This window comes from Pomacea canaliculata, linkage group LG6 (assembly GCF_003073045.1).
Source record: "Pomacea canaliculata isolate SZHN2017 linkage group LG6, ASM307304v1, whole genome shotgun sequence".
In the NCBI taxonomy this organism is placed as follows: domain Eukaryota; kingdom Metazoa; phylum Mollusca; class Gastropoda; order Architaenioglossa; family Ampullariidae; genus Pomacea; species Pomacea canaliculata.
The window spans coordinates 3,632,872-3,660,762 of NC_037595.1; the positions used below are offsets into that span (position 1 = coordinate 3,632,872).

At 38.2% G+C, this 27,891-nt stretch overlaps 2 protein-coding genes across 4 annotated transcripts; one reads left to right on the plus strand and one right to left on the minus strand.

Annotated features, from left to right (window-relative positions):
• Positions 1–624: 624 nt before the first annotated feature.
• LOC112565911 (glutamate receptor ionotropic, NMDA 1-like) lies at positions 625–25,188 on the plus strand. 3 transcript variants are annotated; one of them, XM_025241795.1, is made up of 19 exons: positions 626–1,053; positions 1,932–2,476; positions 2,937–3,113; positions 4,215–4,315; positions 5,037–5,149; positions 5,454–5,625; positions 8,000–8,159; positions 11,679–11,792; positions 12,959–13,073; positions 13,552–13,670; positions 14,881–15,045; positions 15,599–15,833; positions 16,712–16,860; positions 17,218–17,375; positions 17,685–17,857; positions 18,702–18,809; positions 19,339–19,484; positions 20,055–20,141; positions 23,284–23,421. In XM_025241795.1, exons 2-18 carry the CDS (start codon positions 2,039–2,041, stop codon positions 20,136–20,138), a joined length of 2,727 nt encoding a protein of 908 aa, XP_025097580.1. In that variant the 5' UTR covers positions 626–1,053; positions 1,932–2,038; the 3' UTR covers positions 20,139–20,141; positions 23,284–23,421. The 3 variants fall into 3 exon arrangements, with proteins under 3 accessions (XP_025097579.1, XP_025097580.1, XP_025097578.1); XM_025241794.1 differs by lacking the exon at positions 20,055–20,141 and having other exon boundaries at positions 625–1,053; positions 8,000–8,144; positions 23,284–25,188; XM_025241793.1 differs by lacking the exon at positions 20,055–20,141 and having other exon boundaries at positions 23,284–25,188.
• On the minus strand, positions 25,189–27,828 carry LOC112565912 (glycerol-3-phosphate phosphatase-like). Its single transcript, XM_025241796.1, has one exon. It carries the CDS (start codon positions 27,372–27,374, stop codon positions 26,259–26,261), a length of 1,116 nt encoding a protein of 371 aa, XP_025097581.1. The 5' UTR covers positions 27,375–27,828; the 3' UTR covers positions 25,189–26,258.
• Positions 27,829–27,891: the final 63 nt, after the last annotated feature.

Genomic DNA, 27,891 nt, shown 5'->3' on the forward strand with positions numbered 1-27,891 from the left:
TCTTGTTTCTAGCGAACCCGAAATTCTAGCCACACAAAGGTCATAGAGATCAAAAGCTAAGGAATAGCCATGCCTGACGACAGGTGTTGGGGTGGGATGCAGTGCCCGGGCTGCGAAGGGGGCCCGGCATTGGTCAATGGATTTTTTTCCTTTTTTTAAAAAAAAAGAAAGGTCTAAGGAAAGAACACCCAATCATTTCACATGCAGATGTTGAGTTTCAGGTCTGCATGATACTATTTGCAGGCCTGGAGATTTTTTTTTCTATGGATCGGGGTACTATAAGTTGACCCTTTACAGTCATTTTTCTTCATTTACTAACCACTGACATGTAAACTACTCTGTTCAAGTAGTGATGTGGATCCTAGAGCACTCGTCCTAATGTTTTGCAGTCTATATTACGTTACTGAATGAAATGTAGATGTTCACAATCGAATTGTAAGCATGTTATTATATACTGAGAAAAATAATTTACGATTACAAGGGGCCCGGAGAGGTCGTCTGCCCCAAGGCCGAACGGGCTCTCGGCGGCCCTGGCAATAGCCTCTGGGATGTACGATCTTTCCATACAGTCGCAGACACATCATAAGAGGCTAATGCTGCCATTTTATATATAATGAAACCCCGTTTAGTGGAATGGCTTCAAAGAAACCTGCTAATATAAAAAAGCGTTTGTAAAATTGTGTGTGAGAGATCGTGAAGGTCAATAATCCAGTGCCGCGGTCCTGGTTGATAAGATTCACGTCTGGGCAGTAACTCGTATGAACATCAGAACCAAAGAGAATAATGCTGTTGTCAAAGCTTGAAAAGAAAATAGTAAAAAAAAAAAAAAAAATAATCTGGACGTTTATTGCACTCGCACATGCACACCTGCAAGCGAAACTAAAATACTGATGCTCAAGCACCATCCCCAGCAGAGCCCCCGAGACCATTAGTTGACGTCGATCGATCGGCACGCGCAACACGCGCTGCGTCAGTGGCGCAGACGAAGCAGACGACCGACAGGCTCCTGCAATTACACTCAGTGCTGCCATGTTGCTGCAGACTCTGCGAGAGGTGAGTTGTACATGTTATACACAGGATCGACTTTGTACTGTTGGGACGTTGATTAACATCTTTAATAAAACTCACACGGTGTAGAAGAGAAATTACAGCGTCGGCATCAACACCATCGACGCTTGATGGCGGGGTTCTCTTAAAAAAGAGCGATCTGAACAGAATAAGTGAAAATAAAGGAGTTTTATTGGATGAACTGAATACTTATTTGGATGTGATGGATAATTATGCATTGGGGGATGTATGCAGGGATAAGAATAAGTAAAACAGGCTGCAGTTTGGAAGATGAAAATGTTCTTCGCTAAAACGTCGAAGTAAACCCAGTGGAAGTTAACCTGTTGCTTTGAGGATCAGTAAAATTTTCGATAGTTACACATTTTGATACAGAAGCACCTGTGTTACACATTATAGGGATCAACAGTTACTGATTGTTGATCGAAAAGAAACATTTGGTTGAGCTAAAGAACAATTTTGTTGTGTAAACAGCTATAGTCGATCGAGACCATTGTGATAGCACCTTTTTATGAATATGTAGTGATTTAACCATTTGCCACAAACAGTCAAAACATTAAAAGTAGAGAATGTGTGCATTTCTACCATCCAGATCACTTTATATATATTGTTTAAGGAAGAAGATATAGTGTGATTGCTTTTAACAATGGATGCTGTAGTAGCTGTTGTTGCCTTACATAAATAATTAAGGTTATTATTTCATTGTCTGTCATTTTCATTAATCACAGTGTTTTGGTGTTTACATGTGTAAGTGCTTTTGTGCATTTGTTCATGTGTTTGTGTATGTGTGCATATGCACATATGTATGCCTGCATGTGGACTTATGAAAATGTTAGATATATCTATATTTGGTCATTTTTTTACAGGTTTAAATTCCGAATGAATAGGATGACAACAGGAAGGCACCAACCAATGCACAGTCACACTTAGGCTCATCTTCATCATTGCATTAGGGCTTGAATAAGTGGCCAGTATGGTGAGGCAGTGGTTCACCATGGCAACTGAACACACTGCTGTCAAAACATATGCAGATATTTTGAAAAGTATGCTTGCAGTAGTTCTGCTGCTGCTGATGTCAGTTTCAGCTGAACCAAAGGTTGTGACAATTGGTGCCTCACTCAGTTCTGAGCGCTATCAGCACCAGTTCAAACTTGCTGTTGAGGCTTTGAATCGACGGCCTCAATTGCAGAACAGTCTTCAGTTTAATTCAACATCGATTTTAATGGATGGGAACCCTATTCGCTCAGCCCTGGATGTATGTGACAAGTTACTGGCAGAACAAGTTTTTACTGTGGTGGTGTCTCATCCGAACTCGAGCTTTCAAGCACCAATTTCAGTTTCCTATACCTGTGGCTACTACAACATCCCAGTCATTGGGATCTCAGCGCGTGATAGTGCATTTTCTGACATAGTGAGTGATTTTTTTCTAAACTGTATGCATTTATTACTTTTTAGTTAGTCCATTGTTCTGTTGGTGTTGTGGTCTTGCATTATCATTATATCTGTGTTATGTGAATATGTTAATATGCTTTTCTTTTAGTGAGTGGAGGGAAGGTGTTTTACAAAACCCCAACAGTTTTAACTGAGCATCAGGAAACCTATAGCATTTTATGGATCAACACTTGATAGCTGGATTAATTTCTTTCATTTTTTTTTACAAATATATTAATGGAGATATATTACCAAACTTCTGCAGAATGCTATATTTATATACATTGATGAGTTTGTAGTGTACATCTTGTAGATAGTTATACAAATAGATATGCCAAAAAACATTGCCATATATCTTATTTGTAGTACCAACATAATGTGATTGTTTATGAATGTCTTTAGGACCACTGCTGAAATTTTGTTTGGTGAATGTCAAACAGAATGTGCACAAAATGTTTCTGAGGACGGTGCCACCATACTCCCATCAGGCAGATGTTTGGGTGGCCATGCTGGAACAACTTGGGTGGTACCGCGTGATTTTTGTCTACAGTGCAGATGAAGAAGGAAGGGCAATTCTGAGCCGTTTCCAGACCCTGGCAGAACCCAAGGAGATTAAGGTAAGAGTTCAATTTGGTCATAAATGCCTCAGATGTTATGACAGAGAACAGAGTTAAAAAATGGATTTTAATTTCTATAAACCAGGTGGTAATAGAATTGTGGATCAGAATTGCTGTGCTCTTGGTTGGTTGATCAGTTTGGTAACAAAGTGAATTTGCATTATAAGGGGAGAGAAAAAGGGAAGGAAATTTGAGTACCCATAGAAAACCAACTGCCAGTCCGCTGAACAGGTGTCACATATAGAGAAACTGCTGTGCTTAGCCTGCAATTATTGGTAAATACCAGCATGATTCATATGTTCATATGTCAAGACTTGAAAGTCAAGGGCTACACTGTTTACAATAAGTTTCCTGGAAGTTGGGGAAGGTGGCAGAGGGGAGGATTGTGATGAATTTGAATTTTCATTTTATAATAACATTCCATCTGTAAGAGAAAAGCGTTTGTACTCCTCTCTCTTCACAAATTTTTACAGTAAGCTTCTGTACTCCTCTCTCTACACAAGTTTTTACAGTTACCTTGAAATCTAGCTGTTTCATGTAAAAGGAAAAATAAAATGCAAGAAAATTGTTTATTTCTAGTTTTCAGCTAAGAAGAATTTGAAGATCTCCATAAATATTGTGGTGATGGAAATGAATCATTATTTGACTATTTTTGTAAAACCAGTAATCACTCAAGCTGATGATGTGTTAAATTACAATGCTTTGCATTTTAGGTATGTTTTCCTGTTGGGATATTTTTCTGATTGAGCCGAAAATTTTTTTTGTTACATTATATATGTCTAAAAAATGAAATAAATTAGGGATCTCAATTTGTGCTGAAATTGTTTAAAAGTGTGTTTTGGGGGATAAATTTACTATTATAGTTTATTATTTTAAAATCATAAATTGACCTGTCTTTTGTGGACAGATGCATCAACATTGAGGCATTTTTCTTGATGGGTATTAAAGGAATGATTATCAAGATCTCATTCACTATTTTACAGAGTATTTGTATTTCTGTTTTTAATTGTATGAGTAAATGAAATTCCTATAGACTATGCCTTTATCCTTTTTTTTTTAAAACCACTGAGCCTTTAAACTTCCATTTTGTTACATATATAGATTGATCGGACCATAAAGTATATGCCAGGACAAACTAACTACACAGAAGACCTGGTGCAGATACACAATCTCGAGGCTCGAGTCATTCTGCTGACTGCCGCGTGAGTGTCTGCTGTCAGTAATAATGCAATATCAATGACAATTTTTTATTTATTTATGAGGATGGTAGAGTAAGAAAAGCATGCTTTTTTTTCACCTAGCCCTCACCCTTTACAGCATCACGTTAATGATACTGATGTTAAAGCGGTGTAGGGAAAATGGATCGCCAAGTGGTTATAGTGCTGGATTCTGAACTGAGAGCATGCTGGTTCAATACCGGATTTGCGCAGCAAACTTCCCCTAGCTGGCAGGAATGGGTACCTGACTCCATAGATGGAGAAGGTAAGGCAGGGAGGGAGAGGAGATGGGCACTGTCCTCATGTAAACCTTGCCATGAGAAAAGTGAGGTCTCTAACACCTCACCCTCTAACAACATGAAAAGGTTAGGGGATGACATTTAGCTTACCTTAGTGATGTGTATTCATATGCCATTTACACCACTGATTACAATAAGGGCTACAGTGATTACAGGGTGGAAGAACACGTTTCAGTACTATCTGTATTTTGAGAAACAGCCTGCACCAGTGTTTAAAATTTAGTGACTCCACTGCTTTCTACAGAAGCTACTTGATTGGTGATGCCAGCAGCCATTCCTTAAATCAACTTTGAGCTACCAGATTGAATTTTATTTTTATTCTTTAAGTATTTGGGCTGAGCACAGTACAAGATGCTCTTTTATGCAAAATCTAATCCAGTTTATCATGTATGCTGTTTGTACTGCAGCACAGACGATGCTGAGGTGTTGTTTTCTGATGCTGAATCCTGTGGCTTAATGGCTGAAGACTTTGCCTGGATTGTTTCAGAAAGGGCTTTTAATGCTGCTACTACACCTATTGGTAAATTCCATCTTGTGACACTTCTTGTTTATCTCACCTGACTTTGCTGGAAATTTTCCTTCAATTTTTTTTCTAGACGTGTTGATGCTAATATAACATTTTAAAAGTTTATTGTGTCATTTTGTGTTTTCTATGTGTGTATGTGAGAGAGAGAGATAGAGAAAGAGAAGAACATCTGCATACAAGTAGCTTCATAAAAGTGAACATCTTCAGTGCAATAAAGAGGTAGAAAGATGTGTTATTGGTGGTCTTTTAAATGTTTTAGGATGCCTTTACTTTATCTCATTGATATTTGTCTATGCAGGTGTGCTAGGTTTGCATCTGGTAAATGGTACTGATGAGGAGAAGCACATCAGTGATGCAGTGGACATCGTCTTTGATGCCTTTACTCGTGTGTCTCCCTCTGCATTGGACTCACCACCACCTTCCAAATGCTCCGATTTGGACAACTGGCAAAGTGGAGAAGTGATTCTAGCGTAAGTCAGTAAACACAAGGGCAGAGTGGGTCAAGATGAGGTGGAAAGTTACCCAAAGAAAAAAACCTGATGACTAGTCCTATGGACAGGTGTCGCATACAGAGTGTCCCAAAATGAGATGTGAACCCAGGACCTTTTAGTTCTCTTGGCAGGAGTGACTTTAGGTGAACCCAAGACACCTTAGGGTGATTGGCAAGTGCTTTAACCACCACACTATGGGGTATTATGGTGAGATTTTAATCTTACATTGAATTCTGTCTTACAAATTGGTTGAGAAAGGACATAAACAGTTTTTTTTTTGTTTTTTTTTAGGCCCTTCGCCCCTCCTGGGGCATAGGCCATCGACTACAGCCTTAACTGTTGTTGATGTTTTGGTAGCAAGGATTTGTTTTTAAGGGGTGGGGGTGCTAGCCCCACGCCCAACCCTCCTCCTTTTTCAGCAAGGCTTGGCACCGTCCTTGGCGGAGGGCAGCCAGCCCTGTAAACAGATGCCACGTGCAGAGAAAGAACAGCATGCCCGAGACGAGAAATGAACTCAGGGCAGCCAACCTTCACCGTATTGGTGACAGGCGCTAACAGCGCTAACCGTTGCGCCACCGGGCCGCCTACATAAACAGTATAGTGTCTGTTTAGTAAATAAACTGAACAGTAATCATGACAAGGACTTGTGGAAATAATTAACAAAGGAGATTTTTTTTCAAAGTTAAGGTAGTTTAATTTAATCTTCAATCTTAAAATGCTCAGAACTTCAGATCCAAACCACAATAGGGGTCAAATTTGGTTCAGTTGTGGAGGGTTATTTCCATGTTTTAACTGGTCAGTGATGCAATGCCAAAATGTACAAACAAAAGCAAAAACTAAACTACCATGATAGGCAAATCATGTGGCTGTTAGTGCAGCAAAACCTGGCTTGTCGAAAATAACATGCCAGCAAATGCAACAAGAACATGGAAGGTCCTTGTCCTTAACTGTCGCATCTAATCTTAGGATATCAGATGTATGACAATGGCCTTGCGTCATTATATAAACTATGTAACCTTTTTTTTTTTTTTTGAGTTGGATCATGTAGACTCATTTTGATATTTATAAATTAGTACATTTGCTGGTGATCTTTTAGGTATAATTTCATTCCAGAAAATCTGATGAAAATTCAAAAATATTTTGGCAGCTTGGGATAATGGGTAATGGGTAAAATTATTTTAACTTGGGCAGGCAACTAGCTGGTTAAGTAAACTTGACAGGTAAACAAATGCCTGATTCATGAGCCCCCAACTAGGGGAAGTTAACGAATTAGTATGTTGAGATTTCCTAAACAGGGCGTGATTACACATGTTTCATTCAAAGGGTAACCCAGCGTGCAAGGGCTTTGGGCATTTGAACGGCCCCGATAGGGAAGTGAGACTTTGGGATGGGAAGCGTGTAATTCGATCCTAAACGGACGCGTCCATCCAATGCAGAAAACCTAACAACTTCAAATTCAAGATTCTTTATTAATCTGTCACCATCCAAGGGGTGTTGAGATATTCAAAAAATATATTTTTATATATCTACAGATATTCACACACATTCCTATACTGTATCTCTAACACCCACACATATATTTCACTGGTTGGTTTATATCAGCTAATATATTAAAAACTAATTGTCCTCATCACTCATTCTTTCCTTTTGAAGAAAGAGTCCTTAGGAAAAAAAAAAGCAAAAAAAAAAAAAAAGCTACAGAAAGTCAAATTTATTCATTCATGATTAAATGATGATGCTGGAGTAAGTCTTAGACAACAGAAGTATGGATTTATTTTTTTTCGAAAACAGATGGCCATGATCCTGTACCAGCCTAAGGTGACCTAATGTCACCAACTATATCTATTGTTTCTGGGAATATGTGTGTGTATGAGAGAGAAATTATTTCAACATGAATATGTATGTCTTTATCTCTATATAATGTTAGTACGAGTACTATCTGGAACTGCCCTTGTCAATTAATAAAATTGTATTGAATTAAAGTATTGATATGCCAAACAGTTCTTTCCTTTCTATTGAGCTCAATCAGTCCCTATCACCATCATATTCACCCTATATGGGAGAAAGTTATCAGGATGCGCCCTTTTAAAAATTATTGGCTGATAAAATGATTTGGATAGGCCTACTTTGAGTCCACGAATGCAAGATTTTAGCCATTATCTGCACGTAGTCAATTTATCCAGCCCAGGTTAGCTAACACCAACTGGCTAGGTAAATGTGCTTCATGAGTACAAGCCCCAATATACATACCCAATAGCCTGAGCTAACTTACCCACCTCTGTAATATTTTACTAAGGGATGTTAAATATTTATCTTCAGGCAATGTGTCATTTTTGTCTTTATGCTGTCTCAGGGCACTGAAGAGTACCAAAATGTCAGGACAGACAGGGCAGCTCAGCTTTACAGAGCTGGGGGACCGATTGGATGCCATGTATGAAATTATGAACATGAACACAAGCAGGCGGCAGGTTGCCGTAGGACTGTATGGTGGCATTCAGGTTAGCAGTGTGAAGGTCAGGATGGCATATGATTCTCAGCATGTCACGGTGTTTGCATGTGAGGGATTCTGTGAGGCTGACCACAGTTCCAGGGTGACCCTAAAGTAGCTGTGAAGAGAGTATTGGGCTTTTGTGAAATTTTTTTTTTTTCCTGCATTCTTATTTTCTCCATTTCAGGAAAACTGGATTAAATGTGCAGTCAGAGCTACATAAAATTTCACAAGGGATGGAAAAAACTGTAGTGACCAGATTTTAACACTTGCTAAGGAGATTAGATCTAAGCTAAAGTTTGTATAAACACTTGCAGGAACCTGTTTTACAGCTTTCTGATTTGCGCTTTAGCTTACATCATAAAAAAAGTGGACAAGCATCAAGCTTGCAAGCATCAAGCACCATTCTATTGTACAAGCGGCTGCTGAAGAACCAAAGGTAAACGATTCTTTACCAAGAAGGTTGGGTTAATCAGCAAAAGAAGTGGAGAGCCAGTGGATGGTTGCAATTGTGTTCACTGCCTCACCAGAGAAGTTCTTTCTGGCAAGGGCCACCTGGACAAGACTCAAATGTAAAGGTTCAGCTTCTCCAGTGCTGGGTGAAAAGTGTGAGCCTGGATTGCTTGAGCAGTTGTAGAAGAGGAGGCAGTGCCCGTGACACATCAAGAGCCATCTCTTGCAGATCTAACATCCATGCTTTCTCCCATCTGACCGGGTCTACGAGCAACTTTGAGTCCAAAAACTGAATGTGAGGCAGAAGAATCACAGGTGGGAAAGCATAAACCAACATCCCATCCCAGCATAAGGAGCATCTACCACCCACTCTTGAGGATATGGCACAGGCGACACAAACGTGTCGGGCTTGCGTTGGTGCAGAGACTGAGTGTAGTCAGTTCTTCTTGCAATGGGATGCCCATCTGTAGCCAGCGCTGCAGATGGTGGGTGGCCTGTGGTGTAACTGGAACTAGGTCCTCTAGAAGACCAGAACTAAAGGACATACATTTGTAGGGGTCTCATTCAGAGCCACCCCAAAGGGAGAAGATCCGCTGCTGATTTCAGAAGACTCAGCAGGCACAATCATTCCTAGGCTGTCGCAAAGCTGTGTGCAAAGGATAGGGCCTCCTTATGGAGTGTAACCACTTGCTTCAGTGGCAGGCAGACTTACGTAAGAAAGCGCATTCCCAGGTGCAGGAATTTCTGTGATGGGTGGAGATATAAAATTTGAGTATATGGAGGCAAGTTTCCTTGTCAAGGCTCAGCGAGACTGGGCTCCAGAAGAGAAGAATCAAGTAGTCCAGATAGGCAGAAGCATGGGCGGCAATAACCAGTCTTATCACAGATGCTGTTACTCTCATCAGTCAAGTGAAAGCCCATAGATTAGTGGACAGCCTGATGGGAAGGGCTACAAACTGGAAGACCAATTAATGATGCTAACTAAAACCAGTAACAGGATATGCTGAACGGCTCTACCGAGCACCTGCACACAATCTGTGGCTTCCACAAAGCAAGCTACAGTCTGCTGAACCGCTCCTGGGTCAGATGTTACCATAAACAAAGCCTCCAGACCCAAGTTACCTATTGCCACCTATTATCTCCCCTCTCACTGCACTTTGTGGCAGAACAGATTTTCTCGAGTTATCCCTCATTATAGATCACGTGGGTCAACAGCAAGCAAGAAGCCTCACATCAACTACATGGGGAATGTATTACAGAGTTTGACTGTTTCACCTACCTTGTCAGCAAAGATAGAGGTGCAGATAAAAATGTAAGAAGCCAAATAAATAAAGCCAGGCCTTCATTCCACACCCTGTGACCTACCTGGAACTCCAAGGCATTATCTCTACACACCAAGATCCGCATCTTCAATGCAAATATAAAGTCAGTCCTTCTATATGGATCTGAGACATGGCATGTGACAAACACCATCACCAACAAGATTCAGACATTTGTCAACAGATGTCTGCTTCACATCCTCAACATCAGATGGCCTGAGAAGATATCCAATACAGACCTGTGGGAGAGAACCAACCAAAAACCTGCCAACCCAAGAAGCGGAAGTGGGCCTGGATCGGTCACACCTTGCAAAAGCCAGCCTAAAATTTAACAAGACAAGCTCTGGGCTGGAACCCACAGGGGAGGTGCAGGTTTGGGAGACCCAGACAGACATGGAGGAGATTGGTCCACACCGAGGCAGAGGCAGCTGGCATGACATGGTCCCAACTGGAAAGGGATGCCCAGAACTGGATCCGGTGGTGTGGTGTAGTTGTGGCCCTATGCTCCACTGGGGATGAATAGGAACAAGAATAATATATCATGTACACTTGTTATGTTAGTGGCCCGGTGGCGCAACGGTTAGCGCTGTTAGCGCCTGTCATCAATACAGTGAAGGTTGGCTGCCCTGAGTTCATTTCTCGTCTCGGGCATGCTGTTCTTTCTCTGCACGTGGCATCTGTTTACAGGGCTGGCCGCCCTCCGCCAAGGACGGTCCCAAGCCCGGCTGAAAAAGGAGGAGGGTTGGGCGTGGGGCCAGCACCCCCACCCCGTAAAACAAATCCATGCTACCGAAACATCGACAACAGTTAAGACTGTAGTCGATGGCCTATGCCCCAGGAGGGGTGAAAGGGCCTAAAAAAAAAAAAAAAAAAAAAAACACTTGTTATGTTGCCACCATCCCCTCTCACACAATATTTGTTTTGGACAGATGGTGGTGAAACATTTTTCATTTTTCTTTTGCCTGATATGCCTGACTTTTGTTTCTAATGTTCATTTTGTTATGTTCTTTGATAACATTATCTTAATTTTATTTTCGTCCTTTAAAAAAAAAAAACTCAGCAAAATGACTATTTGATTAAGGTTTTAAGTGATTTCAAGGTTAATTCCATGGCAGGTGTAACAGATCACATGTTAATAGTGTTATTGATTGATAAACTGTTTAGTTGCATGACTGTTGTTATGCATCATATGGCATAATTCTCTAAATATGAGCTTGGGAAAGGAAGAGTTTTTCTGTTAGTGAATGTGTCGAGAGAAGGAGAGATAGGGGATGTTTGTGTGTTCACGTGCACTGATATTAGGCTGTGTATTTTTATGCATTTGCGCATGTGTTTATGATTTGGGTGGGTGGGTGGTTGAGAATGGTGGTTGGTCTGTATACGTATGTGTATGCAACTATACATGTTCGCAGTAAATGTATGTGATGTATGCCTGCATGCATGACTCGGTGTGTATGCATCTAACTGCATCTTTCTAACTGCATATGAGCATGTGACTGCATGGGTATAAATATATGTAAGAACAACAAAACGGGATATTTATTTGCTAGACTCTAAATACTTCATAGATTTTTGTGTACTTTCACTATTGGCACTGTTTTGGCTAAAGTTTACAAATATTTTATATGTTTTATATATCTAAGCAGGTTGTTCTTTCTTGTATGCATATATTTTGTGCAGACGCTGTTGTTGATTTACAATTTTTGAAGTATATTTTTCAATAGGTTTGTAAGTGTTTATGCCTCTTTATCGTTGGGTGTATGTGTGTGTAGCCTCCACAAGTGGTTGGAGCTGATCAGGAACCTCTACGTATGTCAAAGAATATCACCTGGCCAGGAGGTGTAACTGTAAAGCCAAAAGGTTTACGTATCAAACGCAATCTCACGGTCAGTACATGTGTGATAACAGTAGAATACAGGTATGAAAGAGATTGAAAGGCTGTGTTTCTTCTTCATGCTGCACCAGATGACATTACTATATGGAAATCACCTTCTAGCTACCTCAAATCCAGCTGTCCAAACCCATGCAACATGGGTGAGGCCTATGAAGTGCGGTAATGTCTAACATGTTTGCAGTATCACTACGTGGCATCTGCATCTTTTCCTTGTGAAGTTTGCTGCTCTTTCTACTGAGGACAAGGTTGTTGTGTCCAGGTGGTGAGAGATAAACCGCAACAGAAAGGTTTACACTTCGGCTTGTTAAATGCTCTTGTCAAACTGCTAGGTTCTACTTTAGAAAGAGAAGTAGAGGGACCATGCTAGTGTGTGTTTCTTGTGTCCACTCTGCCGAGGACTATATGGAGCCCAGGCATTGTTAATGTTACCTTTCTTGTAGGCATCAACTCTTAGGATGAAACTTTTTGAAAAGAAATGTTTTATTTTGCTTATAAGCAGTGCTGTATGTGATGGTTAGAAAAGAGAGTGTTAGAAACAAAATTAAAAGTAAACTGTCTTGAGCTTTACTATGCTATGTCACAAAGTTCGCTTATTATTCTGCCTCACTGCAGTGGGTTCCAGACTCGGTCCAGGTGGAAAAACTGGAGTAGAAGGTTGACTAGCATGACAGGTAGGGATGGGAGGGAGCTGAGCCGAATTAGGGTCCTACCATATTCCATGGGTTTGGACAGCTGGATTTGAGGTAGCTAGAGGGTGATTTCCATAGAGTCATGTCTTCTAATATGTATTTGAAGAAATTTTACCACTAAAAATTTGTGTGTGTAGTGCTTTTTCATTGGAAGTACTTATGTCAAGCAATGCTTATGAAAAAAACCCCACCTAAAACTTATCTAAATTGTGTATGTGTACTATGCAGGTGTATTTAGAATTGAAATTTCAGGGAATCAGAATGATAAGATTTCTAAGAATGCAGCATAGCAGTTTGTATTGTGCCTCACATGTTAAAAAGAGAAGAATATAACTAGTTTTCAGTCTTCTGAGTGAAGCTGTTTATGATGATGAAAGGTTAGAGTTTTAGTCAGATTAACCTTTGTTGTAAACCCTTCTACTTCACATTTTTGTTAAATATCTTAAATACTTCATATCTATGCGTGCAGGTGGTTACGCTAGGGGAAATCCCATTTGTTAATGTAGAAAAAATGCCTGCTGATGGAATATGCAAGCGCCTCAATGCGAAGAGCAATTCTTTTCCCTGTTACAACTTCACCAGTGGTAAGTTGTCACCTTTTTCTTTAAACAGAGCTGCTGTCTTCTCTTTCTGTATGTATGAGGTTGATGTGGTGGTACAGCACTAAAGCACTTGTCACCAGCACAGTGAGGATTGTAAATCACAGGCTTAGATTTCACCTCCAGCATCTCACTTTCCATTACAGACCTGTAATAGCTCCCTATATAATCTTTGTTTTTCCCTGAAAAAAATAACCATTTGATTTATCTGAGAAAAATATTAATTTCTTCAGTCATTAATTGCTGAATCCATTGTCATGCAGATGGAGTTTTACTTTATAATATAAACAAATGCTGCTTTCAGTTTGTTATTGACCATCCAGCAACCCTTTCTCTAAAGCAGGTGGGTATGGAACAGTAAAAGGATTTAACTGATAGTGAAAACTATTAATGTTTTAAACTAAACAATTTATAAGTCTGTGCTATGTCTAAATGTTGGCTTGCCTTTTTGAAATGGCTAAAGGCACAACTCACTGCTGCTCTGGTTACTGTATTGACATGCTGGAAAACATCGCAGCCAACGTCAGCTTTAATTTCACCATTCATCTCAGCAGCGATGGTCTCTATGGCTCCTTTGAGAGGGTAAGCCTTAAGATGGAAAGCTTAATGTGTATGAAAAAAGGTAAAATAAATAGATAAAAGGATCACTTAAAATGGTGTTGTGTGTAGAAAAGAAAACTGAAGGAACTGATTGTGGGATAGCTAATAGTGATGTCTTTATTTATACATTTGTTCCCATATAAACCTTTGTTTGTATTCGTGTATGCATGCAGATGAAGATTCTGATTTCATTCTGATATATAGGGGTGCAGAGTAGTCTTTTACTATTATAGTTTCCAATGATGACAGGATTTAAAAGGTCCCTTAGAATATTTAAAAGGCCTTTAAGAATCAAGGCACACATAGGCACAAACTCATACAGAACTAGTCACATGAGGAACAACCAACCAAGGAATAAAATTTAAAGACTTCAAAAACGGGCGAGGTTAATGAAAATACCAACAAAAAGAATGTGTTTTAAATGATGATTGAAAAGCTTAGATAGATGAAGAATACCTGGTGTGGAAAGGAAAAAAAAATTGCAAAGTTTGTATCCATAAAGAAAGCAAACAATAATCATGTGAGTGATGTCAATTGTGTGGAACAAGCCTCATAGCAGATTTAGTTTAGACTGAGAGCAGCTCAGAAAGGTTGACAGGTGCTGAACTTGTGACCATCTTCTTTCACAGACATGCCACTTTATAGTTAAGGTTTTCTGAGACAGGAAGTCAACAAAGCTGCTTTATTAGTGGAGTGTTTAGTTGGAGATGTGGAGAAAATGAAGCATGCAGTGGAATTTTGAATTTTTTAAAAGTTGCCAGAGAGCAGAATCAGGATAATCAGCATGAAATGAATTGCAATAATGGAGTCTAGAAATGATGTAGATAGTAACAATAGTAGCAAGTAACAAATACTTCTATGGCATGGATTGAATCACAGCAATAGAATCTAGGAATAAAGCAGAAAGTAACAAATATAGTTCTATGGCATCTGCACTAAAACATTGCCAAACATAACCAACCCTTTTCAGCTCCTAAAACCTGACAAACTTTAGTATTATATGTAGCTTTATTTATATTTTGTCCTACAGCATTTGGGATTGAAGCTCTCGAAAGAATATATACAGGAATTAAAACTAGAATTTCAGTCAAATAATACAATGTCATGTTCCTTTAGCATTGAAGTCTTATTCCAAAAAGATTTTGTGGTTTGTGGTGTATAACTTCACTCTGACATAAGTTATCTTTCTCAGCGCAATGGCTCCGAGTCCAAGCAGTGGAATGGCATGATGGGTGAACTCATTGACGGAAAGGCAGACTTAATTGTTGCTCCACTGACGATCAACCCTGAGCGTGCTGCATACATTGATTTTACCAAGCCATTTAAATACCAGGGGCTTAACATTTTAGTGAGAAAGGTGGGCATTCTGATCAAGCTAGATGATGTGATGTTCTGATGTTAATTTGAAGATGACCAAGAAGATATATTTTAATTCTACTTTAGGAAGCAGAGTATAGCTAAAGATGCTTGAAAGAAAAGTACCCCCTTTTAAACGTATAACCTGTTAAAGCTTCAATCCATACTCTGTGGGAAATAATATGCCCCAGAGATTTATGTTTCATGAATGCATGGCATCTAGATGATGATGTTAAATATTCTGTGCTTGCTTGAAAGAGCTCAGATTTAAACAAATTGGAAAAGAAAGACTCTCCCAGATTTGTTTTAGAGTTGTTTGAAATCTCCAATGGACTGTACAAAGGATTACATCAAAACAACCTTCTTTAATCATCTAATGCCCACTAAAGCATATTGAAGATTATGATAACTTCTTTAAAGAAGAGCATGTAAACTCATGGTGGCCTTGAATAGATGCATAATAATCAAAACAGTGTGGCTTGATAGTGCATCAAGAGTGTCTGAAGCCAAGGATAAATTCTTCAGGCAATTTCTTTTTCTTTGTTTTATTACAGACTCAGAAAGATTCCAGTTTGGCATCATTCTTACAACCTTTTCAAGACACTTTGTGGATTCTTGTTGGACTGTCAGTACATGTGGTGGCACTAGTTCTTTACCTTTTGGACCGCTTTTCTCCCTTTGGGCGCTTTAAGCTGGCCAAGTCGGAAGATACAGAGGAAGATGCCCTCAATTTGTCTTCAGCTATGTGGTTTTCATGGGGAGTGCTGCTCAACAGTGGTATAGGAGAAGGTGGGACAATAAGGATGAACTTAGCATGGTCTTTTTCAAGAAACTTTTATGATTATTATGATTATAATTAAAATTTTGTTGCCTTGTTAAATGATAACATTTTAAAACATGGGTAAAGGCTTCTATAAGAATCAAAATGATGTAAAAATCATTCTCTTGTCACAAGTTCTTGAACTCATCAGAGTTGTGCCTCTCTCTGGATGCATGAATATCATTGTCAAAAATACTTTAAAAAAAATAACCCTGTAAGGTAAAAATATAGTTTTTGTCTTTCTAAATAGATGAATACTAGTAGAATTCCAATTTTTTAAATTGAATTTTCTTCAAGCATGTTTTTTGTCACAGTTAGCTATCAAGAAGGTAAGTAAATGGGATTTGAAAAGAGGGTTGTCATGAAGTAGGTTACCACATAAACTGGATCATATCACACAAATCTTGCCCAAAGTTTAGTTTAAATGTCAGAATATAAAGAATCTAAATGTACAGATAAGTGTTGTATATGTATAAAGTTTGAGTGCTTTTTTGTGCTAAAAATCAATGTGAAACCTCTGATCTCGCCATGTTTGAAAGGCAGTGACTAGCTCTAAAAAAATGTTAAATTACTGCCAGAAAACAGCCAACTAAATGGGGTCAAGAACACTAGCTGCAGAAAAATGATTCCTTAAGCAATATCTGCAATTGCTTCCTTTAGTCTACCAATAGAAATGAAAAAAATCGGAACAGCCTTCGTAACACTGCCTTATTCCTTAGCGCTGATACATGCATTCATAACAATGGTCTATGAAGCGACTCCTATGAGTTAATCCTCTTATCATTTTGATCATCTGTTAGAATCATTCACTTGTCTACATTGATCTTTATACCTTCACTTTTTCCAGGGACACCACGTAGCTTCAGTGCTCGTGTACTAGGCATGGTGTGGGCAGGCTTTGCCATGATCATTGTTGCTTCCTACACAGCCAACCTCGCTGCTTTCCTCGTGCTTGATAGACCAGAAGCTCTTATTTCTGGAATTGATGATCCTAGGGTAAGTGTTCATACTGTAGCAACATCTAATTATATAGTGGATGCATTTTCTTATATAAGCTTGTTCTAACTGGTGCTGTGAAGGACATTTCCCTCATTTGTGAAGGAAGTTTTATGTTAAGTTTTCCACTTAATTTTTGTCAGTTGATAAGCTGATGCAAAATGAAGTAGTTTTGCTTGATATGGATATAATCCAATTGTTTAGATATATATATATAAATATAATACAGTATTAAAAAACTTTAAACATTTGTGGTTCGCTTTCTTAAAGTTTTCATGCTCTGTTATGATTGGTTGCAGTTTATTTTAAAAATATAATATAAAGTGTTTTCTCAGAGAGTTATTCTCTTTGCTATAGCTGAGGAATCCAACTGAGAATTTCCGTTATGCGACTGTGAAAGGAAGTGCTGTGGAGATGTACTTCAAACGCCAGGTCGAACTATCTACCATGTACCGCAATATGGAAGATAAGAATTACCATACTGCTGAGGATGCCATTGAAGCTGTACGCAAAGGGTAAGGATAAGGGGGAAGAGAGAGAGTGGGGGAGAGATTGTCTTAAATGGAGGAAAAGTGAGAAAAAAGTTCCAGCCTAGAAAATAGCCAGATATCAGAGTTTGTGCTGCACCTTTAAATCCTTCATGAAAAAACCCCTCTTTTCCATGTACCAGCAATATGGCTACAAATAAAGAATTTTCCAGGAATTTTATGTTTCTCTTTATTTGCAGTAAATAATAGTTTAGGCACTTCATGAAAATTAGGAGGTGTGGATTGAAGACACGCCTTTTTAAGGATGAAATATATTCTTATATGCCTTTCCTATAGAGAATTGCATGCTTTCATCTGGGACTCACCGCGTCTGGAGTATGAGGCAGCAAATGATTGTGATTTGACAACAGCTGGTGACCTGTTTGGTCGCTCAGGTCTTGGAATTGGTTTGCGTAAAAACAGTCATTGGACTCACCCTGTTTCCCTGGCTGTGCTGGAGCTGCATGAGAGTGAGTTAATAATGCTAGAAGTCAAATGATTAGAAACTGATGATCTAGGTCAGTGGTTCTCAACCTGTGAGGCGCACCCAAGGGGGGCGCGACGTGCTTACAAGGGGGACGCTAAGGTGGTCATTTTTTTACAGTTTCTAATAACGGTATTAGTGAAATTAGCTTACATTGCTGGCTAAGGGGGGCGCGCGGACGTACCTTTGTTCGTCAGGGGGGCATCACAAGTAAAAGGTTGAGAACCGCTGATCTAGGTGAATAAGTGCAGTGTCGGTGTTACTACATTAGTTGTGAAAAGCAGTTTCTCATCACTCTGCAGAATCCTTACACTTGTCCTTCATCACTCTGATTCTCTTACCACCTTTAAGTCCAAACTTGAGGTACATTTTTTTCAATACAGAGATTTCATTGTGACCCTGTCCTGACCATGAGTGTGCATAACATATTGTCTGTATTTACCTATTTATAGAGTAGGTGTGATCTGTTGTAAAGAAGGTAGCAAATATTGATGCATGATGTTAGTGATTCTGTTGATGTGGATAGGTCTGTCTGTCACTCATGTAAAGCGCTCTAAGGAAATCATTGGTGCTATAAAAATAATGATGATTATTATTATTGCTGCAAATACAAAGTGCCATAAAAATTGTCATTAATATTAATACAAATAGAAGCAACAGGTGCTTTAGACTTAAAGCTGCAAACTAAAAAACAAAGAGGGGCATTCAAATGTTTGCTCCTGACGACAGTTAACATATGACCTTTGTTCTGCAAGGATGGATGTAGGCATGCATGCAGTTTTTTCCTTCATTCTGTGTTTAGGTGTGTATACATTTGCCAATATTTGCAGGTGGTTTCATGGAAGAACTAGACAATCGCTGGATTTTGGTTGACAGCAAGTCTCAGTGCCCAGAGGGAAACTCAGCCCCTGCAACTCTTGGGCTGACAAACATGGCGGGTAGGTTATGAGTGTCTGTTGGAAAGAATCTGCAGTCAAGTGATTTGAGCAAGGACAAAAAAATATGAAAGTGTAAACATTGTGTGAAACATAAATATTGCAGCTGACATTTATCACATTCTTTTGCTTATACCTTGCCATCTAACCCTACCCAAAAAATACACCCTTATAATTGAATGATTTTCCAAAATGCACCCTTATAATTTAATGATTTTCCATGCAAAGTAAAGTCAAAAGAATGATTTATTTTGGTCATAAACATATTGTAATTGTCCACTGGGAATATTTTATGGCCTCAAACCCCTTCTCTGACCTACACATTATGGAAGTTGCAAGGTGGGATCTAATTGGTATAATGAAAGTATAAATTAAAAAGTTTCTAAAAAGAAAATCAGTATGCTAGAACTGTAGTTGGTGTTGATTGCATGTTTAGAGTTTACCACTAGTGATGTAAATACTTTCATACCTGCTACTGTTTTGCAGGTGTGTTCATGATGTGAATACTTTCATACCTGCTGCTGTTTTGCAGGTGTGTTCATGATGGTTGCTGGAGGAATTGTAGCAGGTGTACTCCTCATTTTTATCGAAATTGCCTACAAGCGCCACCGTGGTCTGAAAGAAAAGGAATTAGAACTGGCACGGAATGCTGCAGACCGTTGGCGTGGTAACATTGAGGTATGATGACAGTTTATGTGGGCCTTTTCTCTCAAATTTTTCTTATGTTAGTATGCAGCTTTATCCTCCTTTCTCGCGTCACTTTGAGGTGGATGTTTTGTTGTAATTTGCTTTGCTTATATGGTTTATTTCATGACCCCTTTGTATTTTAAGTATTGTGTCAATGTGTCCATACATCCCAGGCAGGAGGAGGAGGAGAGCGATTAGATTGGGATAGATTGGTAATGGAGTGTGTGAATGCAGGTTTGTGGCGACTGCAGATATGATTGATTCTGCTTTTTAAAATCTTATGTGCATGAAGAATGCTTTAAGATACTCTTGCGAATGGATGGAATGTCTTCATATGTTTGATCCCTTTGCTTTGTGATACTTGTATTTACTCTTGCCTTTGTACACAGTATAATGTTGAGATTAAATGCCAGCAATGGCTGATTTGTATTATGGCATTGTTTCAATGTTGGGCAGTAAAATATGTTTTGTATTGTGGCACGTTGTGTTTATGTTTGTTTTTCTGTGTGTTAATTTGTGTATCTGACTTTGGTGGGGTGGTCAATATGAAAATGATTTCAGAAACGAAAGAAGCTGCGGGAGACATGGCAATATCTTCACTCGCTGCGAGAGCTTGATTCCCCAGAAGTAGCCATCAGGCAGTGAGCGGTAATCACTGGCCTTGTTTTTCTGGGTTGCATGGCATGAGGTAGTTTTACTTGGAGAGGGCAGATATAAGCATGGATTGAGACAGTCTTATAACTTTCCATCTTTCATTCCTGAACTCCTGTCATGAAATCCCAGCACACTCAGATCGAGTGCTATATCTTTTAGTCAAATGTGGTGAGCATAAAGAAATCAGGTGCTGCTGATGTGCACCAGCTATATAGTACCATACATTCTCATCCAGTCATCACATTCACTTTGGTAAGAGAAAGAAATTGCATTTTTAACTGGCATTTGTATTGAACAAGCTTTTTTTTTATTATTTGTCTTATGGCTTAGTGGAGGGATATGGCCTTTGCGCATTAAAGGCATTTAACACCTAACAATGAAGTATGATTTTTCTTTTTGATCTAAATTATAGTTACATTACTGGTGGTCAAGGTTAGTATAAAAGCATTTAAGTATGTTGTAATTTTACAACTATATGTTATTACCATCAATATGTACATTGTCATCGTATTGGCAATCAGGGCTGTTAATGTAAAATCTGCTTTTGAAAATGGGCATGATTTCATGGACATGCCCTAATGTTAAAATAATGGCAAAATAATGGCAAAAATGAGATTTTTAAAATCTTTATGCAAAATTTGTTTCTCAGCATGTTATTCACTTTCCCATGACTACAGTCTGACTGTAGTACACAGAATTGTTATGACATCCTAGAGAATCATGTTGACAAAACTGTCATCAACTGAATACTATTGCATTGGATCTGTTACTAATACTTTTGTACCCATGTAGTTTAAAAAAAAAATGAAGGTATTGAATTAGCAGTTCTCCAGTCTACTCATTGCAGAAGAGTTTATCTTACTCCATTTGTGGCAACAAATATATTTCAGATTTCTATAATGCGTAAAAAGTTATAGCTTTGTTATTAGAGGCCTTTACCTTTAGTATATTGTTTCATACCACTGATCTGGAACTGAAAGTATTTCAAAGCATTTGAAATGGTTGTGCTCACTACATCTTTTACATATTTAAATGATGAGTGTGATGGCAGTGAGCTAGAAGGGTGCACAGTGATGGGTTTATTAAATATCTGTTTTGGAAAGAATGTCAGAATAACTTTTGCTTATTTAAAATTGCAATAATAATCAGTGACCATTGATCTAGCATGGCACCTCATCCAAAGCCAGGCTTTCTGTGCTTTGCAAAAAAAAAAACAGTTGACATTTTACAAAAAGAAAGAAAAAATGTCTTGTAGCAACCAGAAAAAAAAGCAAACTTGTATCATGATGCCCGCACACACTTACAGACACACCACACTGACACTTCAACATTTATACAAATATATATTTTTTTACACTGTCTCACATGTGCACTTGCATAACTAAGCACACATCTGCTACTTGTTGGTCCTACTGATGGCACAAACGTCTGTCCCAAATGCAAATATTCCTTGTCACTATCACAGTAAACCTCTGTAAAGTAAGAGGACACTTTACACTGCTGTATAAGTATGATGACATTGTACACTTCTGTGGAAGAGTGACAAAGGTCCATCTGTTTTGACCACATAGTGGCTCTCTTGTGGGAGAGTAACTGGTTTAGTATCAGCAAGTTTATATTCAATGATGCAGCATTGCCTGCTCCATCTTTTTACAGTAAATAAACTTGATCATGATGATGAAAAAGGAGAAAACCAACAGTTCAGGAAGTTAAAAGTTGTTAGTGAAAAACTAAGAGGCCAGAAGCAAAAGTCTGGCCAATGGGCACTAAAACCAACTGATGCAGAGAAACAAAAATATATACATTTGTAGGATTCATAAATGAAATACATTCTTCTATAAAAATTTGTTAGTTTCTATTGGATGAAGTGTTCTTCATTTGTCCATACAGTGTTAGCAAATGCCCTTGAGGCATGTTGTGATGTTATTGTTGACTCTGCCATAGCTATTGTCATTGTTTAGACTTGTGTAGGGCTTAGTCATTACAAGGTTTTTGTTGAAATGCTTTTGTTCTTTTGCAGGATATTTGCATGATGGAGTTATTAATGTCATGTTATCAAGAAATGTGATGCAGTAACCATTTATTTAAACTATGGCATGATTCTATACTATTAATAATGCACCATTTGCATTTCATATAAATAGCTCTTATTATGTTGAGCATTTTAGTGTTTGTTAGATAAGGCAACATTGCAATGAAAATTTAGAGAGAGACTATGTGTGTGTGAGAGAGAGAGAGAAAAAAAAGTAAAACTGTGAAGGAGACAGTAATTTTCAAATTATTTAAAACATTAAAATCAGAAGAGGTGTAACGGATCATCTTGATGCAGATATTTCATTTATTATTTAAAGATCTGTAAGAGGTATTGACTCTTAACAAGCACTTTCTATTGGACTAGTGCAACAGGCTTTACTAACCATTTTAAAGACACAGTAGTGATTTTGTGCATACAGTTGTCCTGATTCTTACATCACTGGGCCATACTTCTGAATTGAATTATGCCTAACATTTTTTATTTATATATACACACCTGTAATATTTAACAAATACTTTGTGAGAGGACAAGAAGTTCTTTGCATGTGCATTTAGAACCAGCATGTGTCTAAAGAATATATTAGTGTGAGTTATGCTTATAATAACTATTCCTAGTGCCTGAGTAACATGAAGCTCATCTGCATGTTTACGTTAAGACATAGTTTGTAGCTACATGTACTTAGCTCTCAGTTTCTCTGCTTTAATCAAAATAATTTGAAAATTAGTTTTTTGGGCTTAAATAACTATTTCTAGAAAATGTTTTGATGTTTCATATCTAACAGTATTTTATGTGTAATATGAGAATGTTAAAGAAATAGATGATGATGGATTTATCAGAAATTTAAGGTAGTCACATTTATTGGATAACTAATAAATTATTTAGATGCTGTGACCCTTTTCCTGTAAACATTGTATTATCTTTCAGTATCCAGTCTACATGCAAGAGGCATGGATGTTTAGTGTACACTACGACATACATTTTATAAATTACATAGTGATAATATTAAAAATAGGTAATTATACATTTCTTCTTTTTGTATTTGTGAATCATCATTTTAAAGATCAATAGTTTACACTAGAATCTCATTTCCTTCACTTCCAGAAACGTCGAACCCTACGACAGACACTTCAGAAGCAGAGAGAGGAGCAGATGCGGGCTGCCAATGCTGTGGGGATGAAGCAACAAGAGGCTCTTACGCAAGGCAACAGCATGACCCCTTACCGCAGGTCACCTCTTCTAGAGGGTGCTGGAAGCAATGCCACAGGAGTATCCCACTTTTCTCCTCCGCAGCCACTCCCTCCCCATTTCACCTCCTCCCACAGTGCACGCGGCCATTTTGCTCATTCTCCGGGTGGTGTCCGTACTGGGCGCACCGTGACTTGGCACAACCCTGCTCACAACCCTGACTTCAGTGTTATCTAATGTTTTCATTCTGTATTGGAATACTATGTTTTGTTGTATCATTTGTCTTGAGAAGACAATCTGAATTTTATTCTATTTGATGCTGCTCATTCTCCAACCTTATTCATTCTATAACAATGATGTACTTGCAACACCTGCTTTTCTGTAGTATCTGTATTATGCAGATACCCCAGGTAAAGTGAATTAACTGTCAAGAAACTTTGGAGCAGCTTATATTCCTATTTTTTGGGATTGATTTCCTTTTCAGAAGAGCTTGAGCTGTATTTCTCAGAACTCTTTTTTTTTTTAAATGTGATAAATTTTTCTCTTATTAATGTAAAAGAAGCAGGCTTTCTCTGAATGATTTTGGCTACTGTTCCTCATCACATTTCATGATCTCACAGGCTGGCCGATATAGTTCAAAGTCATGGGAGATGTTTTTCTTTTACTGTGATTGTTTTCTATAGTTTGCTCATAACTTTGCTAATATAGTTCTTGGAATGTTGCAACATTTGCATCAGTCTTCATTCAGTCAAAAATTTTATAAAATGACACCAGTGAAAGTTTAGTTTTTAAAGAAATCCATATTTGATGAAAGCCAGAAGAATGAGAAAGAATAGCAGAAGTGTTAACATTCAGTGTTGTGAATGAGCTGATGTAATATCAAGAAATTTAGACAGGAAAGATGCTTTCTCAGCAATATGATGAAGGTGATTACAAGGCATCTCTTTTATAGAGTTATTTAAACTTGGTGTTTGAATGGAATGGTGGTAAAAGTTGTTATCCCTTGGCAAATTTAAGAATTTTTTTTTTGTAGTCTAGTGAACATTATTTCACCAATGCAAAATTATTTAACCAGTTTTATGTGAGACTATGAAAAAAAACACATGCACACTTGTTCACTTTTTTCCCTGAATGTCCTCTGTGAAAATGGTTAAACAAGGCTAATATATATCATTAATATATTTCTTAACAAGTAGCTACAAGGCTGCATGTTTTCAGCTAACATGGATGTAAATTTGTAATTTCCATCAAAGAAAGTTAAGAACACATAAATGCAAGTAGCATGCTTCAAACTGATTTTTTTTTAACAATTTGCAAAGAATACCAGGAAAGATATGTGCCACCACAAAGCAAGTGAACGGATAACTGGTTATAGTTGTGTTCTAGATTTTCATCTGTAAAACAGACCAAAACCAAAGATATTCTGTTCATATACTGGATTTAATGGGTTCTTATCCAAGATATTGGGAGGAGGATGTATGTTCTGATGGTTGGGGAAAGGGCTCAGAACAGTGTTGATTATTTTGCATTTATATGTACAGTTCTTCTTGTGTGTTCATGTATGTTTGGTGCAGTAATATTGATCACTTTTTATAGTTTAGATCAGTTGATGCTGATGCATATGAAATGTACAGTTCAATGTGAACAGATTATTATACCTGTTTAAATTATTTACATTTGCAATATTGTCTGCAGTTCTCAGTCTTTAAATCTGTTTCCTACATACCAAATAGGCATGAACTTAAAATGCCTCCTAGAAATAAATAGTACATTGCCTTTTCCTTTATTGTGCTCAAACTTCAAATAAAAGAAAAATCTCTATTTGTGAATTTGCATGTTTAATTTGCATGCAGATATACAATGCAGTCTGCGCATGTGAAGATGTGTTCAATGAGCACTTCTTTTGGCTCTTTCCTTATTCCGCCTGCAAAAAACTTTTGCCATTTCAACAGTTATGACAGCAACCCTCTCATGCTTTTACCCTCTAAAAAAAACCAACCCAACCTAATAATATTATGTGCAATTATACAATGCTCTTTCCATCATTAAAAGCTATATATACTTGCAAAAGGAGAAAACATTGGACAGCATTATATTTATCTCGATGACGAAAGAAAAGATGTGATCAATATAAAATTTCAAATTTTTAAGGGGAATGTCACTGGACACTTTGGATTACACATATTTAGATCTTGAAAAGTTTAATGACAAACACTTTAATCAGTTAATGTTATCAACATCAAATACTGAATATATGGTTGAATCCAACGTAGATTAAAAACCATGCAAACTTTCATGCTGAAAATTTAGTTTGCAGTTTTGTAACAAAGGCATATGCTTATCCAATATTTACTTAAACTAACCCCCCTAAAAAAAGGGAATTGTTCTGCTAACAGCTAGCCAATATTTTGGCCATGGTTGCCACAGTACTGTTACTATATAATTCCATCAATAAATGGGGAAAATGCCTAAAAAAAAGACATCACAAATGGTATGTAAGAGACCAATGCATAGTTCTTGTGTAAAGCATACACTTGAATTACTATTCACTTGCATGTAAAATACAAGTTTTCCCTGAACCTCCTATACCTCCCAAGAGATGCAGAAAGGAGACTTCTGTGGCACATAGGCATAACCACTATATGGATTGAGAGGTATCTTGGTCCATACTTCTATTTATTGTCTTCAGATAAACCGTGACACATGTATATAAGAATATATATATACAGTATATAGTTCAAAAACTGGAAAAGGATGAGGGGTGAACATTTCATACTTGGAGGTGAAAGTTCTATTTACCATTTAGTGTGAAAGATACAGCTACATAAGCTCTAGCTATGGATCAGTTTTGAAAGATGCTGATAAATGTGTAATCAGTATGACAGCATCAGTCAGTGGATCAAAGAAGTCAATGACTGCAGGAAAAACTCTGGTTCAAGTCCTGGGAAGTTACCCAAGGTGCTGAGAGTGCTGGCACCTGTGAGGACCAATGCTGAATCAATGCCAGCTGCCTTTGCCAGTCCCATGTCTGATGGTACACTGTCACCAATAATCAAAGTACGTGCTGGGTTTACGTGAGGTCGTGCCGCCCGTATGCAAGAGAAAAGAAGTGGGTGTGGTTTACCAAGCACAGTTGGTGTTCGCTTGCTTGCTGATGTCACGGCATCCACAATGGCCCCTGTCAAAGGTTGCCGGCGATTGGAAGCAAGCAGGACTGACTTTTCTATACTGTTTGTGGCTATGTAAGAACAGGTGTGATTGGTAAGATAACTGCAGGCCTTGAAGAGCTTGTTGAGGCTGAAGTGTTTATCGTACCCTACCAGAACAGCTTCCACGTTGTCAAGGAGATGAATCTCGTGAAGGTCACGGATGCTGTTGTACACTGGGTCGGGGTCAGCACCAGTCCCAAAATGGTTGATGCGAGCTAAATCCAGTTCATGGCTCATTCCTTCATTGCCAATGACGTAAACACTTCCGTGAAAACCGACAGTTTTTTGAAGATACAAGGCACTAGCATAAGCAACACAGAAAATGTCCTCTTGAGCTGCGTCAAAGCCATGACTCTGAAACTTTTGTAAATATTCATGTCTTGCATGCATGCTGTTGTTTGTTACAAATAAAACTTCCTTTCCTTGATCCCGCAACATGGAAATCACGGATGGAATTCCTTGGATGGGTGTCACATGGTCAGTTTGCCATAAAACACCATCACAGTCTAGCAATATCGTGTCGTAATTAGCTAGTACCTTTGCAGCATTTTGGTGTGAGATTTCCGCCACTTTGGGCTTTTTGGTCATATCATTTTGAGTAGGCGAGACAGTGCCGTACTCTGATGCATTCTTGAGACTGCGGCCTACTGCAATGCGACTTGTGACAGATGCTTGAGGGTTACTATTTTGCTGGATGCCCACTGTTAACATGCGTTGATAGCGACGAAAGAACATTGCACTGATCAAAGAGTTTGTGATGAGTCCATGTTTCTTTGTTAAAAGCTTTGCCATTCTCATCCCTCGTGCAACAACAGCAGGCACACTTGCCACGTTTGTCAGTAAAAAAAAATTTGGCAGTCTACTGACCTACATCTAGGGGTACTTTGTACTTTGTTCTGGTTGCCTGTGCTAAAGTCTCTGACTATATCATTGATCAGTACATTTACAAGTTATTTATAACCACATCGTCTCCTATTTTCCATACAGTTTATTGTATAACTCATTAATAAAAAAATTAGTAATTTCAAGAAACTTTAACTGAAACTCAACACTTCGCCGAATTCTTGTGAACTCTTGTAACACAGTATGGGTTTTGCTACGGATGTTAAGTCCAGAGAAGTGCACCCAAAAACTTACTTTAACTTTCAATGATACAAACATATGAATACTTTAGAAATTCGACGTTATGTATTACTCTACAAAATAGACGCGAAAGAAATATGGAAAAATCTAAGGGAGATAACTCGAGAAAATCAGCGTTTGATCGTCTGCTGCATGGCACATTGACCATAAGCAAAGAAATTTTGATTTTTGC

Coding starts and splice junctions, on each gene's coding strand:
- LOC112565911 (XM_025241793.1), top strand. CDS start 2,039: ATGGTGAGGCAGTGGTTCACCATGGCAACTGAACACACTGCTGTCAAA. Junction 8,160..11,678: donor TTCAGGTTAGCAGTGTGAAG/GTCAGGATGGCA, acceptor ATGTGTGTGTAG/CCTCCACAAGTGGTTGGAGC. Junction 16,861..17,217: donor CTGGAATTGATGATCCTAGG/GTAAGTGTTCAT, acceptor TCTTTGCTATAG/CTGAGGAATCCAACTGAGAA.
- LOC112565912 (XM_025241796.1), bottom strand. CDS start 27,374: ATGAGAATGGCAAAGCTTTTAACAAAGAAACATGGACTCATCACAAAC.